We start from the raw sequence: 13391 nt of genomic DNA on the forward strand, positions 1-13391 counted from the left end.
CGAACGGGGGGGTTTCTAGAAATTTTGCATCTTACGGCACAAATGGCCGCCGCAACCACCTCTGCCCCGGAAATGGGCATAGTCACAACAACACTGCATCCCAACACGAACCTTGCTGCCGTTGCTCCCATGGGCTCGATACCTAACAACGCCCCAACTCCCTACGAAACATCACCAACTCTACCATCTCCCCATACTCTCTCTACCGGCGCGCCGGGACCCACGCCTGCACCTACGGGAACCCCTGTACCACCACCTGCTGCCGGCGGAGCATCAACCTCGGCGGCGGCGGCAGCAGCGGCAGCGGCAGCAGCAGCGGCGGCGGCATCGGCATCACGCAGTGTCAAGAGGCCGCGGCCCGTCAAGTCGTGCACCGAATGTCGCAAGCGCAAGTTGAGATGTGACCGCAACTTGCCATGCTCGCAATGCCAGAAGTCACATCGCAACTGCAAGTATGCCGCCGAACACGACTCGTCAATGCTCTCAGATGGCTCGGACGCCGAGATGGGCGAGGTGCAGCGTCCGCCAAAACGGAACTGCCTGCCCACAACCGCGACATCAGGTCCACAGACGGCTGAGTCGTCTTTTGTGCCCTTGCGCAACGGGGAATCAACTGGTCACACTGCTCTGGAGGAACTCACTTCACGATTGGATCGCTTGGAGAAACAATTCATGATTAGGAGCCCTGCAGGCACGGAATTCAGCGGAACTGGTCAGCGTTTGCCGCTATCGCCGGAAACAATTCGTGGGCTGACGGTGAAGAGAGGCGCCCTACGGACTCGATTTTTTGGCCAGAACAGTGTGCGCGTTTTGTTGAACTTGGTAACTGTTCCCGAACCCCTTTCACTCCGAGACTCTTACCCCTAACCCTACTCTTCCAGTTTGACGAGGCCAAAGACTTCATGGCAAACCAGTCCAAGATTGAGGGTATCCGGGAGACCATGTACGGTCTGCAGATACTACACAAGAGGATCCAAGAGGAGTACCGAAAGTCATTGTCCCCGATATCCGTCTTTGCCGATTCGGTTATTCCAGTCCAGAAGCGCATGCAGGATATTCTTCCCAAGAAATCGATATGTGACAGGCTACTGGCTTCTTACATCGACACGTCCGAGACTATTTACCGAATGATTCATGTTCCGACTTTCAAAGAACAACACGAGTTGTTCTGGGAAGGGAAACTACAGGGGGACACATTTCTTCCTCAGCTTCTGACTGTGCTGTCTATTGGCTCGAGATTCGAGACCAAGTCAAAGGGACTCGGTCATGAGCGCGTGGAGGGAGTCCATATCCCCACAGCGTGCGCACTGGTCAGGTCCTGGCTCGATGGTTTGAAGGGCAAACAGCTGGTTGATTTGACAACGTTGCAGACCGAGATTCTCCTCGTCCACGCTCAGAGGATGACCACGCCGAGGCCACAGGATTCGTGGGCGCAATTAGGTTATATCGTACGCATGGCCATGACTATGGGCATGCACCGAGACCCATCGGAATTCGAACCTCGGGTGCCGGTGTTCTTTGGTGAGCTACGGCGGAGGCTGTGGTTCACAATACTGGACATGGATCTGCACCTCTCGCTGGCATGCAACCTGTCCTGCCTCGTGCGCGATGGAGACTTCACCTGCCGACCTCCCCGAAACCTTGACGATAGCGATTTGTTCTTCGACATGAAGGAGCTCCCGCCGAGCAAGCCCATCGACCAACTTACCGACAACCAGATGCAAGTATACGCTGCTATGACGTTGGGAGCTCGGATGCAGGTTGCGCACCTCATCAACCGCGTGGATTCGATCCGGGACTACAGCGAGATTATCGAAGTTGGGACGAAGCTCGACCGGTTCTTGGAGGATATCAACTACCTGTTCCCGCGCCAAGGTATACTAAACGAAGTCGAAAAGAGCAAGCAGTGGAGGTCGAGGGTCATCCTCGACATGCACGTTCGACGGCCTCTGCTGGCTCTGTACCGCCCATTCGCGCTCGGTTTGCCGGGTGCTCCATCCCAAATATCGAGGGCTTATTTGCGGTCTTCAATGGTTATTATGCGATACCTCGACGAACTCGACCCGCTCCTCAGTCATTTCCAGGATGTCAGCGACATGTATCACATGGTACTGAAGAAGGACATTTTGCAGGCAGCCTTTAGCGTGTGCTTCTACATCAAGGCAGCGACCGAATCCCATATCAACGGGAATACATTTGGAATAGCATCTACCGTGGCCATGTCCCCAGATCCGATGGATGATGGGGTCACCTTCAGCACCGAAACATTTGCGCTCTGGTCACCGTCTCGCTTGATCAAGACGGTCGAGAAGACGCTCAACCTACTTGTACGCAATGTTGGTGGCAACGACGTCAAGGATATTGTCGCGCTCGCCGTGGTTCTGGCCTCGGTGCAGTCCACGAACCAAGAGCAGAAGCTGCAAGACATTCGACGCAGCCTTCAAGGCGTGCTCGACGCCTGTCAGACGGCTACGAATACTAGCCCCGAGAAGATGTCCTTGCCCAACCCGGCCGACCCGATGGATCCCTACATGCAGACGAGGCCTCCGTTCATGTTTCATGCAAATGCGTCGGCGGCTGCGGTAAGTGACCACGGCGGCTGGGTGCTGTGGGACGGATGGGACTGGGCTGATGCGTGGTCGGCAGACTCCGGATGATTACGCGGACTGGGACTTGGACTACTGGAACCCGATGATACCAGGCCCCTCCTAACATATTCTGATGCGGGGTTGAGGATAGGGATAGGATGTGATCGAGGGAGACCGGAACACCCCAAAATTCGCCCATGCCACGAACACCTTGTGGCTTGGAGTTGTTTTGCTGGGATTCTGCGTTGACAAATACACGACAAATACCGCGGCAGCGGTACGAAACTCCCCCTTTGCGGGGACATCATGGCGATCCAAGAGGACCCGTCGACCCTTGTCCTTGCTAGACATGTACGACCAATCACATGTCAACCGACGACAACAACAACAAGAACAATTGGACTGCCGGCGAGGATGAGCAGGTCATAATTCCGCAGTTTTTACTCACTTGCAGCACTTCTCTGAGTAAGAAAGGGATGCGATGCTAGACGATGATTATGCAGACATTCTAGCAGAGGAACCAAAGAGATGCGAAAAAGCCCACTGGGCAAGGGAGAGCACACGAGGAGAAACTCTGTAAATACATTACACCAAAGATACCAATAAGCAGCGGAGGAAAAAACCGAAAAGAAGGGCATATTTGGCATTGCACAGCATGCTTATTATTACTACTACTACTCCGTACTACTTCAAGTATCAAGGAGCCTTCCCTTGTCTGACATGAACTCTAAATCCACCCGATGGCTTCTATCGCTCATATTGACTCAACTTGATCTTAGTTTGTGATTACAGGAGCACTGCGATTCCAATCATCCTTTTCGGCCGCGTCCACCATGAACCCGGCCACGCTCCGTCTCGTGATCTTGGGCAGCCAGCACACCCCGCTACCCTCGTCATCGTACACCTTGACGGGAAGGCTCTCGCCCTCGGTCAGCATGGGCGGTCTGACCAAGACCCAATCCACGTCTTTGGCCGCCGCGTCGTCGTTGCCCCTGAACAGCGCGTCCACGGCGTTGTGGTCGTCGAGGGTGTGCTTCATGTTGGTGTGGTTGAACAGGGCGCGGAGCGGGAAGATGAGGCTCTTGGAGCTCGCGCCGGCGCCTTGCATGCTGTTTATGACGAGTTTGGGGTTGCGAGGCAGGTTCAGGGTCTTGACGGCTTGTAGGGTGTTGGAGACAGAGTCGTGGAGGAGGGCGGGGGGCGTGTTTGGGTCGAGGGCTGAGAAGGGGGAGTCTGTTAGGCGGCGGGGGTTGAGGGTGATTATTATTGCGTCTGGTGGTGTTGGCGTTTGCGTTGCGGATAGGAGGTCTTGGAGGGAGAGGGGGGAGCCTTTTGTGAGGGTGAGGTTTTTGTGAGAGGGGAGGGAGGTTGTGGTGGGATCGCGGACGAGGGCTGTGATTGTGTGGTTCCGGGAGAGGGCTTCGGATAGGACGAGGGCGCCGTTGCGGCCTGTTGCGCCGATGAGGAGGATGTGCATTTTTGGAGAGTGGTGGAGAGCGGTTTGGGTCTTGGTTGGTTTGATTCGGTTGTGGTATTGTAAGTTATGAGGTAGACTGGAGTAGCTTTGAAGCTTAAGAGATGTGATGATGGTGATGGTGATGTTGATTATGATGATTGTGGTGGTGATGAAAGGCTAGACATATCTTCATCGCGACTTGCACATGTGCTTTATATATTCCTCTAGACACTACATTCGTTACCAGTCACTAGCTGTCTGCTATTGAGACCAGACATCATTGGGAATCGCCCTTCCCATCCCGGCCGAGATTGACTGCTTCATTGAGGGCTAGAAAGGCTTCTTTCTCAGCGGTGTTCTTCTCCGTAAGATCTATCGGCCGAGAAGGATTCAAGTCCGAAAGGAATGGGCAGGCTTTGCGCCAGCCACATTCGGCGCAGTGAGATTGATTGCGTGTCTGCTGACCAAACATGCTCGAATAATCCACGGAGCCGAAAGTAGTGAGGCGGTTTAGAGTAGTTGTAAGAGCAACTCGGCCGGGTGTTTGGTGGTCGCATTGGTCTCCCGACCGAGAGAACCACGACGGACGGAGGAAATTGGGGCCCGACGCTAAGGTGGTGCTTATGCTTACCTTGCCGTACGCAGCGCATGGTCACTCTAGAGTTATGGGAGACGGATTGTGTTGATTGGCCTTTTCGCATTCACCTCGCTGTTGTTGACGCTCGGGATTTAGAGGAGGTAATATGCCCTCGAGATCAGTTTGACTATGGAAGGCTGGATTTTCTTCGCCGTCCTTGGTTTTGATGATTTACAAACACGGCCTCCCATCCCCCCACCCACCCTCTCATACGCCAAAGCCATCATGGTCCTTGAAGCCTAAGTCATTTTCCTAATTGTTTGAGAGCAGGATATCACAGAATATCGGGTTTGGCGCCCGTAAATTTGCGGATGTTCTCCCGGATGTTTAAAATGTTCAACGCCTATGGGATGCAGATGCGATAGGAGCTTGGCAAGCACCTTTCTTTTTCGGTGAGCTGTGCTGTGTATGAGGTACAGTGTAAGAGACGGTCGGACGTGGGATGCCAAATCGGGGCCACTCGGCCGAGTTGGGGACGTGTGGGATGAGGGGATCTGAGTTCTAGGTTTTTCCCTTTGCAAGGGGTGTTTGGTTGACGGGTTATGACGAGAGAAGGCCGGAGGAAAGTATGTGTTTGGTGATGATGCTTGGACGGTGTGAAAGGAGAAGAAAGAATATGAGACGGTTTGTTCACAGTGTTTGGTGTATGGACGAGTACATGCTTATCCTCGGGGAAGGTTTTCTCGGCGGAGCCGAGAGGTTCGAAGGTGAGATGGAACGATTCAGAGTTTTCCCCCGTGCCCCCCTTTTGGATTGCTGTGTGTGTGTGTGTGTGGTTAGGGGAGCTCGGGGTTCACGTTGACGCCTTTTCTCCGGTTGGGGGTGGTCTGGAGGGAGGGATTCGGGAGTATGAATCTTGTTTCCCGTGGGTGTGTGTGTATACAACTTTACGGGATAGGATGATTCAGGGCAGGCAAGTCGATCCTATTTCTTTCGGTGTAGTTACATAGCGAGAATAGTGCTTACTCGGGGGTGGGGTGGACATGAGTAGGTCGATAATCCCCTCTCTCTGACAAACCGAAGCTTTGTGTGATTAGTGATTTTGGGGCCGCAGGGTGAACGGTGAGATGGAGGGAGAGCAGCGATTCGGCGGCTCGGGTTTGGTGACGGACGCGGAGAAGGAGGGGCCCGGAGCACGGAGGACGCTTTACCGAATTGGGCAGTTCGTGTGTGACTCGGCCGAGTGGCGGGTCCGGTCACACGGAGGAGGGGGCGCGGCCGTGTGGCTTTCTTGGTGAGATGGCGAGATTGGTTCGTGGAAGCGGGCGCACTTGGTGGACGATGATGTGTTCTTTTAGCTTACCAAGTATGGGAGGGATTAATCTAATGGACTTTTGGGCAGTTAGGCAGGTCGGGATGTGAAGCTGGATGGGTATAAAGGTTCATGGAGTCTCCCCGATATTGCGTCGAGGATATCAAGGCAGGCAAGCATCAAACAATTCTCACCATCGTCGCTGTTCAGATTAGCCCATAGCACACAGCCTATAGTCTACTGGTCACACAATCTCACTCTATCTTGTCACACGCATTTACCCTTACCCTCACTCAGAGCATCACTCACAATGCCCACCACAACAACCCCACCCCACGACGATATCGACGACGTCGCCATCATCGGCGGCGGCATCGCAGGCATGGCCCTCGCCCTCGCCCTCAACGCGCACGCCATCCCCGCCACAATCTACGAGTCCCGCGACGCGGTGCCGCTGCCCCACCACGCCGGCGGCGGCATGATGCTCTGCCCCAACGCCCTGCGCATCCTCGAGTCCCTGGGCGTCTACGAGCCGCTCCTGGAGAAGGCGTACAGCTTTGACTACGTCTACTACAAGGACCGCGACGAGGTCACCGTCGACCGGTACCCGCTCGGCGGTCAGGCCGAGTTCGGGTACGATGCCGTGCGGATTTTTCGGCAGGAGTTGATTGAGATTCTTGCGGGGGCGTGTCGTGCGCGCGGGGTGGAGGTGCGGTATGGAAAGAGGTTTGTGAAAATTGTCGGTGAGGATGATCAAGGGGTGGGGTTTGAGTTTGCGGACGGGGAGAGAAGGAGGGCCGGGTTACTTGTCGGCGCGGACGGGATCCACTCGCGGGTGCGGAGCAGTTATGTCGCGCCGGAGGCCAAGCCCGGGTTTGTGGGGCTCGCGGCGCTGACCTACGCCGTGCCGACGGCGCAGCTGCGGGTTCCGGAAGACAAGGACTACAAGTTCCCCGTCAGCGTGGCGAGCGGCAATGGGGTGTTTGTGCTGGCGCCGCAGGGGCGGGACGGCGGGGAGATGCTGGCGGGGACGCAGGTGCCGTTTGGCGCGGAGAAGGCGAGTCTGCCGCGGGAGGCGCTGATGGCGGATAAGGATGCGCTCAAGGCGAGACTGAGATTGAATGAGGAGGCGTGGCCGGGCTTGGTGCGGTCTGCGCTCGAGGGGATCCGGGACGAGACGATGAATGTGTGGCCGTTTTTCATGTTGCCTGCGCTGGAGAGGTGGGCCTCGCAGGGTGGTGCGGGGCGGGTTTTGGTGTTGGGGGATGCGGCGCATGCGATTCCGCCGACGACGGGGCAGGGGGCTTCGATGGCGTTGGAGGATGCTGCTTCGCTTGCGCTGGTGGTGAAGAGGGTGAGGGAGAGTTCGGGGAAGATTGGGTGGGAGGAGGGTGTTGGGTTCTGGCAGGGGATTCGGAGGGAGAGGTTGGGGAGGTTGGTTGGGTTGACCAAGATGTTAAATAATAAGAGGCTTCCGAGCGATGAGATGGCCAAGTTGCCGCGGGAGGAGGTTTGGTTTGAGGAGGGCCAAGGGCAGATGAAGTGGTTGTATGTGCCTGAGATTGAGAAGCAGGTTGAGGAGTGGGTGAAGGGCAAGCTGCAATGAATTGTAGGCTTTGAGTTATGAGTTGTGTGGTATCTTGGAAAAAACAAACAGACTGATAAAGTACAAGTCAACTCGGAGTTGATAATGTTTGATTCTCTTTGAACAGTACTGACCCTGAGACTTGCAAGGCTACCTATGCTCATTCAAAAGTCGTATTATGTAATTTGTTCCAGCATTTGACAGACAGCCTACGGTAGTTGCTCAAGCTCATGAGACCTGTCTCTTCACAAGTTCACGAGGTATCAGAAGCGAAATCAGACAGTCTGAATCACCTATTCGAGTCAGCATTTCGTTACATTCCTTGCTAATTAGTCCCCCCAACGACAGTGAACCACCACGGTAGTCCGACGACAAGGTTACCAAAAAGGGCTACAGCACTAAACCTGGCAAAGAGGGACCAGATTTTACCTCGGCAAGCAAAATGATTGGCCATCATCTTTGGGGAAACAGCTGTAAGGTCTGAAGCTCAAAAGTGCTCGACCGTCCTCTTAGCGGCCGGGGCCTCGGCATTCTGCGTCTTCGAGACACTGTTTCCCCGCATCGAAGCTCCCCATAGACCCCAATGATCCCCGTTGTTACATGCTTAGCTGTGGGTTTGGGTGGTGTTTTGACGCTGGTTTTGGTCACAAAGTCACAGCGGATGGTGCGGAATATGTGCCGGTAGGTAATTACATAGTACTAAGTACTAGGTAGCTCGGGGAGGGAGGAAACCTGGAGAAGCTCATCCCCATCCGTACCCGTATTCCCGGGGTAAAAAGAAAGTGGTGCCGGATGAGGGGGAGGCGAAAGCTTGCCAACTTCACCTGTTGTTTTCTTGCAAAGCACATGAAAGCCAGGAGACATCTGCATACCTTATTCATCTTGTCTAAATAGCCGGGGGAATATATCACAAGGTCCTACCCCAGATTATCTATCCAGGTGTCTTTCTCTCTTATCCTCCTCCATTGAGATTGTCAACCCACAAACACTCCCAAACCATCACCGAGCTCAACTAGAGGCTATCCCAAGCATCACAGTCATACCACAGGAATTAACCCCATATATCATTCCAGACACACATACACACATCACACATCATGGCGCCCAGACAACAACGCCAGAAGGCGCCCTGCTACGTCCTCGGCGTCGGCATGACCAAGTTCATCAAGCCCCGCGGCAAGGTCGACTACACGGAGCTGGGCTTCGAGGCCGGCGTCAAGGCTATGCTCGACGCCCAAATCAACTATGACGACGTCGAACAGGGCGTCGCCTGCTACTGCTACGGCGACAGCACTTGCGGCCAGCGCGTCTTTTACCAGTTCGGCATGACGGGCATCCCCATCTACAACGTCAACAACAACTGCTCCACGGGCTCCACGGGCCTCGCCATGGCCCGCAGCTTTGTCTCGTCTGGCGCCGCCGACTGCGTGCTCGTCGTTGGGTTTGAGAAGATGATGCCCGGCTCGCTGCAGAGCTTTTTCAATGATCGCGAGAACCCCACGGGTACCACCATCAAGATGATGGCTGAGACGAGAGGTATCACCAACGCACCCGGTGCTGCGCAGATGTTTGGCAACGCCGGGCGGGAGTACATGGAGAAGTATGCCGCCATAGACCTCTACTAGATTGCGTTTACGTCTTGCTAATACCACGCGCAGATACGGCGCCAAGGCCGAGGACTTTGCGGAAATCGCCCGCATCAACCACGAGCACTCCACAAAGAACCCCTACTCCCAGTTCCAGGACGTCTACACCCAGGAGCAGATTCTCAAGGCCCCCGAGATCTTTGCGCCCCTCACGAAGCTGCAGTGCTGCCCGACCTCGGACGGCGGCGCCGCCGCGGTGCTCGTCTCGCAGGCCTTCCTCGACGCGCGGCCCCACCTCAAGGACCAGGCCGTCCTCGTCGCGGGCCAGTGCCTCGCCACCGACGCGCCCTCGCTGTTTTCCCGCTCCGCTATCGATCTCATGGGCTTCGAGATGACGCAGCACGCCGTCAAAGCCGCCATGGGCGAGGCCGGGCTTACTCCCAAGGACGTGCAAGTCGTTGAGCTGCACGATTGCTTCTCGGCCAACGAGATGATTGTGCTCGATTCGCTTGGGTTGGCGGAGCCGGGCAAGGCGCATGAGCTTGTGAGACGCGGGGATATCACGTACGGAGGCAAGTACGTCGTCAACCCGTCGGGCGGGCTGATTTCCAAGGGTCACCCGCTCGGCGCCACGGGCATCGCGCAGTGCGCCGAGCTGGTCTGGCATCTGCGCGGCTGGGCCAACAACCGTGCCGTCAAGGGAACCAAGGCTGCGCTGCAGCATAACCTCGGCCTGGGAGGCGCCGTGGTCGTGACGGTGTACCGTCGCGCGGACGGCAAAGAGGCGCCGGCGGTTGATTCTGCGGCGGTGGGTAAGGCGAACAAGCTTGGGTATAACCCGGCGGTCGAGGCCAAGGGGTTCACGGCGCAGCAGGCGGCGGCTGTAAGGAGTAAGACTAAGAAGAGCGATTGGGCTTTGCAGGATACGGAGGAGAAGGTTGAGGCACGGTTCTAGGCGGGGACGGGGGTTGTCGGGATCTTGGGTCTGTATTAATGAAATTGTGAAAAAATAGCTATGAATCGTATATTGCCTCGATCAAACACGCTGCCTTCGTTTCATCATTCTCTCTTATCCCTACCTCTTACTGCCAGGAGTGACCTGATAGAGTGTCCCTACGCGCTGTTTGTCTTCTTGACTTCATACGTCAACAGCGTCACCCAATAACCCTCACCGCCGTACTTGGTGTCGTCCTGGTAACCGCGGTGAACCTCTTTGAAGCCCAGTCTCTTGTACACGTTCAGGCCGGCCGGGAAAGCTAGGATGAAGATATCGATCCCCGTCTCCTCGGCGAGACGAATGCCCTCCTGGACGAGGATGGTGGCTATTCCCTTGCCTTTGTGGTCGGGATGGACAGCAAGGTAGTCGAGGCCTTCGTTTACACCTTAGCTCAAGAATGGGGGGTCTCGCAAGGGGAGGGAAAGGGGTGGGGAAGGGATGAGCCCGGCCCCGAATTCTAAGCCCGAAAGTCCGCGTCACTCCCATCCACTTAGCATCCGACGACGGGGACTTACTGATGTACGGCTTCTCGGCCAAAACCCGCATCTTCTGCGGAACGCAATCATCAATGCCGTCCATATCGATCGGCTCCCACCACGCCGCATCAGAGCGCTCTTGAATCGCCCTCCTCTCCTCCGGGCTCACCGCATCCTCTGCAATCTTGGAGCCGGCCCACGCCGCCGCATCCCGGTGGCCGGCCGGCAGCTCCCAGCGCGCGTAGCCTACGAGCTCGCCCGTGTCGGAGTCGACGGCCTTTTGGTGGCGCAGGGCGGCGGGGTCGCGCAGGAGGTTGTTTGGCATGCGCTTTGTGGCTTCGGCGACGAGGAAGTCGAGGGTTGTGGATTTGGGCCAGAGGAGGTTCCAGTTTGGGTTTGTCCAGAAGGCGGACATGTTGTTGCGGGCTAGGGCGGGGCTGTCGGCGAGGGTTACGGGTTGGACTGTGTAGGGTGGCATTGTTGGAGATGTGGTATTGTTAGATTGGAGGGTTGTTTGTGTTGTTGTATGGTATTTGAGGCTGTAGGTTGAGGGATGTTGATGTGTTGCTGGATTGATGCCGGATTGCCAAGGATCGTGGGCGGTTTATATATCAAGACCGAGACGGCGTAGTTTGTCAACTGTTGCAAGTCAATGATGCAAAGTTGCAATGTGGTCTCTTCTTTGTAATTACAGGTTTCTTCAAATGCGTGATTTACTTCATCCATCTATGAACAAGAGTTGTAGAGATGGGCTAACTAGAATGAGTATGATAAAGAGTCACTGATTGTTGCGAGTGAGTCTTTCGAGATCGCTGATTTGCTGGGGACCCTTCTCTAGAAGGATTCGTGGCCGAATCCTGGTCTCTTCCTGTCGCAGGATACGTGTTCCCAGCACCTGTGCACTGCTTACTGGTCACGAGCTCCTATCTTTTGATCAGCGGCAACAACACTCGTTGAGTCTTCAGAAACTAAAAAACTTGTTCGATCAATGTTTTCAGGAGTATCGATCAATATCTTCAAGTCTTGATTTCTACGATGTTCAGGGCCTTCAACGGAGTCTCCCGGACTCGGAATCAGGCATAACTCAAAGTTTCTCTGTATCGTTGATGCCGATTGCTGACCGGCACAGAATTGCCGAGAAACATATTGAAGATGACGTGTTTACTTGGACTATAACTGAGCCTTCTCCTTTCACCAACTTCAATTGTGCCAGTGGCAATTTTCTTTAGAGCATCATTATGTGAGAGGAAATCGGTAAGTGAACCCTTGTCGGCACGAGATTTTGAGCGCGAGGTCGGGTTGCAGAGGTGAATCTGAGCTTTTGGCCGAGGAGATTTGTGTTTGTATAGCGTCTTAATTGGTCTTGGAGAAGACGCGGCTTGCAATCAAGAGACATGGAACTGATGATATAGGCATCGCGCTGGCACTCTGTGCCATACTCCGTAAGGCCTCAGCACTCCTGAGCCAACTGCGCGAGTCAGATAATCGACTATCAACTCTTGTTCCATCAAGTCGACAAACGCTGCACTTCACCCAGAGCGATAGGCAAACCAATTATTGTAAAATATCTATCGTTTTGCTATCCGGATCATACGGAGTAAAGGTCCCTGAGGTGGATCAAGGAGCTCGCATTTGATTAACTTTGTCTCTCGCACTTCCCAGAGATTACTCCTCGTAATACGGATCGTCGAAAAGTTGAAAGTAAACGACTGCTAGCCTCAAAGTATAATAGAACACTCTTTAATCATCTAGTGGACCTGCTTGGCTCAAATGAGGGTAAGGAACGACAATTCACTACGAACATGAGTCGCCTGCCCTTACCGAGTAAATAGGTATCACGACAACAAACTCCACAACACCGCCCGCCGGGACGGAGGGCGTCACTGCACATCCTTGTATCATGAACGCAAAACCGTATCCGTATGTCCTCGTAAAAGAAAATGGGGACTGTGACTAGGGCGACAATTTGTCGACCACAAGAGCCTAAGCCACGCAGAAAGTACGGAAAGAATGGAGGAGATAGGGGGATGCACAGCTTGCTATATAACCAAGTAGAGAGCGAACTATCCCACCGGCAACAGCTCGTACCTGGAACCCCTTCCATATCCATTTGCTATTCTGTCAGAACCTTATTCCAGTCAAAATACCATGAAGCTGTCCTCGTCCCTCTTCTTCGTCGCCCAGATGGCCGGCACCGCTTTTGCTCTGAGCGGCGACGGGGCAAAGTGCCAGCTCAACATTGAGTGCCTCAGTGGCTACTGCATGCCTCACACCGGCTCGTCTGAGTACGTTTGCTGGGGCCAGCGCCGCAAGGGAGGTTAGTAGACGTCTTCGCCTCGGATGAGGTTTCATGTCCCTAGAGGAAGGAAGGGTGTCTCCGTTAAGTGAGAGAGTTGCTAATGCCGACTTTACTGTGGTCTAGATTGGTGCAATGTCAACTACTCCGGAACTGTGTGCAACAACGGTTTGAAGTGTGTCTCTTACCAAGGTATGTTTTCAAGTAATTCTTTCCTCAAGTTCGAGGTTGGCTGGTAGTACCTTATAGTACTCGTACTGACGTGGTTGACAGGGAGCTGGTTCCTTGGCAAGTGCACTTAATGTTTGCGTTGATAGCTTTACTATTACTCAAGCAGTTCTCGGTACGCTTCACACAGTAGAAAGACCGCGGTATCAGTGGACACTCCTGTTGTCTCGATAGTACTATTCTTTGTTTTTGTTTCTACCTATTCAGCTTCCCCACCTGCAGAGCCCATAATGATGGATCAATCATGTCGATGGGCGCCATCACCTCGTGAGCCGCGCACCTGGCTGAGT

The 13391-nt window shown here is 54.6% G+C and overlaps 7 protein-coding genes across 7 annotated transcripts; 4 read left to right on the forward strand and 3 right to left on the reverse strand.

Moving 5' to 3' along the window:
* Positions 1-42: 42 nt before the first annotated feature.
* Positions 43-2712, forward strand: CLUP02_01570 (fungal specific transcription factor; the record flags this gene model as incomplete). Its single annotated transcript, XM_049280609.1, has 3 exons — positions 43-822; positions 882-2582; positions 2647-2712. 3 exons carry the CDS (start codon positions 43-45, stop codon positions 2710-2712), a joined length of 2547 nt encoding a protein of 848 aa, XP_049136566.1.
* A 651-nt stretch (positions 2713-3363) lies between these two features.
* On the reverse strand, positions 3364-4065 carry CLUP02_01571 (uncharacterized protein; the record flags this gene model as incomplete). Its single annotated transcript, XM_049280610.1, has 1 exon — positions 3364-4065. The coding sequence occupies one exon, from the start codon at positions 4063-4065 to the stop codon at positions 3364-3366; it is 702 nt and encodes a 233-aa protein (XP_049136567.1).
* Positions 4066-6243: 2178 nt separating this feature from the next.
* CLUP02_01572 (kynurenine 3-monooxygenase) lies at positions 6244-7539 on the forward strand (the record flags this gene model as incomplete). Its single annotated transcript, XM_049280611.1, has 1 exon — positions 6244-7539. The coding sequence occupies one exon, from the start codon at positions 6244-6246 to the stop codon at positions 7537-7539; it is 1296 nt and encodes a 431-aa protein (XP_049136568.1).
* Positions 7540-8005: 466 nt separating this feature from the next.
* CLUP02_01573 (uncharacterized protein) lies at positions 8006-8382 on the reverse strand (the record flags this gene model as incomplete). Its single annotated transcript, XM_049280612.1, has 3 exons — positions 8006-8066; positions 8119-8152; positions 8226-8382. The coding sequence occupies 3 exons, from the start codon at positions 8380-8382 to the stop codon at positions 8006-8008; spliced, it is 252 nt and encodes an 83-aa protein (XP_049136569.1).
* Positions 8383-8615: 233 nt separating this feature from the next.
* Positions 8616-10059, forward strand: CLUP02_01574 (nonspecific lipid-transfer protein; the record flags this gene model as incomplete). The annotated part of the gene is made up of 2 exons (XM_049280613.1): positions 8616-9118; positions 9177-10059. 2 exons carry the CDS (start codon positions 8616-8618, stop codon positions 10057-10059), a joined length of 1386 nt encoding a protein of 461 aa, XP_049136570.1.
* A 158-nt stretch (positions 10060-10217) lies between these two features.
* On the reverse strand, positions 10218-11055 carry CLUP02_01575 (acetyltransferase; the record flags this gene model as incomplete). Its single annotated transcript, XM_049280614.1, has 2 exons — positions 10218-10474; positions 10617-11055. The coding sequence occupies 2 exons, from the start codon at positions 11053-11055 to the stop codon at positions 10218-10220; spliced, it is 696 nt and encodes a 231-aa protein (XP_049136571.1).
* Positions 11056-12725: 1670 nt separating this feature from the next.
* Positions 12726-13175, forward strand: CLUP02_01576 (uncharacterized protein; the record flags this gene model as incomplete). Its single annotated transcript, XM_049280615.1, has 3 exons — positions 12726-12894; positions 13000-13065; positions 13147-13175. 3 exons carry the CDS (start codon positions 12726-12728, stop codon positions 13173-13175), a joined length of 264 nt encoding a protein of 87 aa, XP_049136572.1.
* Positions 13176-13391: the final 216 nt, after the last annotated feature.

The sequence above is a fragment of the Colletotrichum lupini genome, chromosome 1, assembly GCF_023278565.1.
Source record: "Colletotrichum lupini chromosome 1, complete sequence".
Lineage (NCBI taxonomy): Eukaryota > Fungi > Ascomycota > Sordariomycetes > Glomerellales > Glomerellaceae > Colletotrichum > Colletotrichum lupini.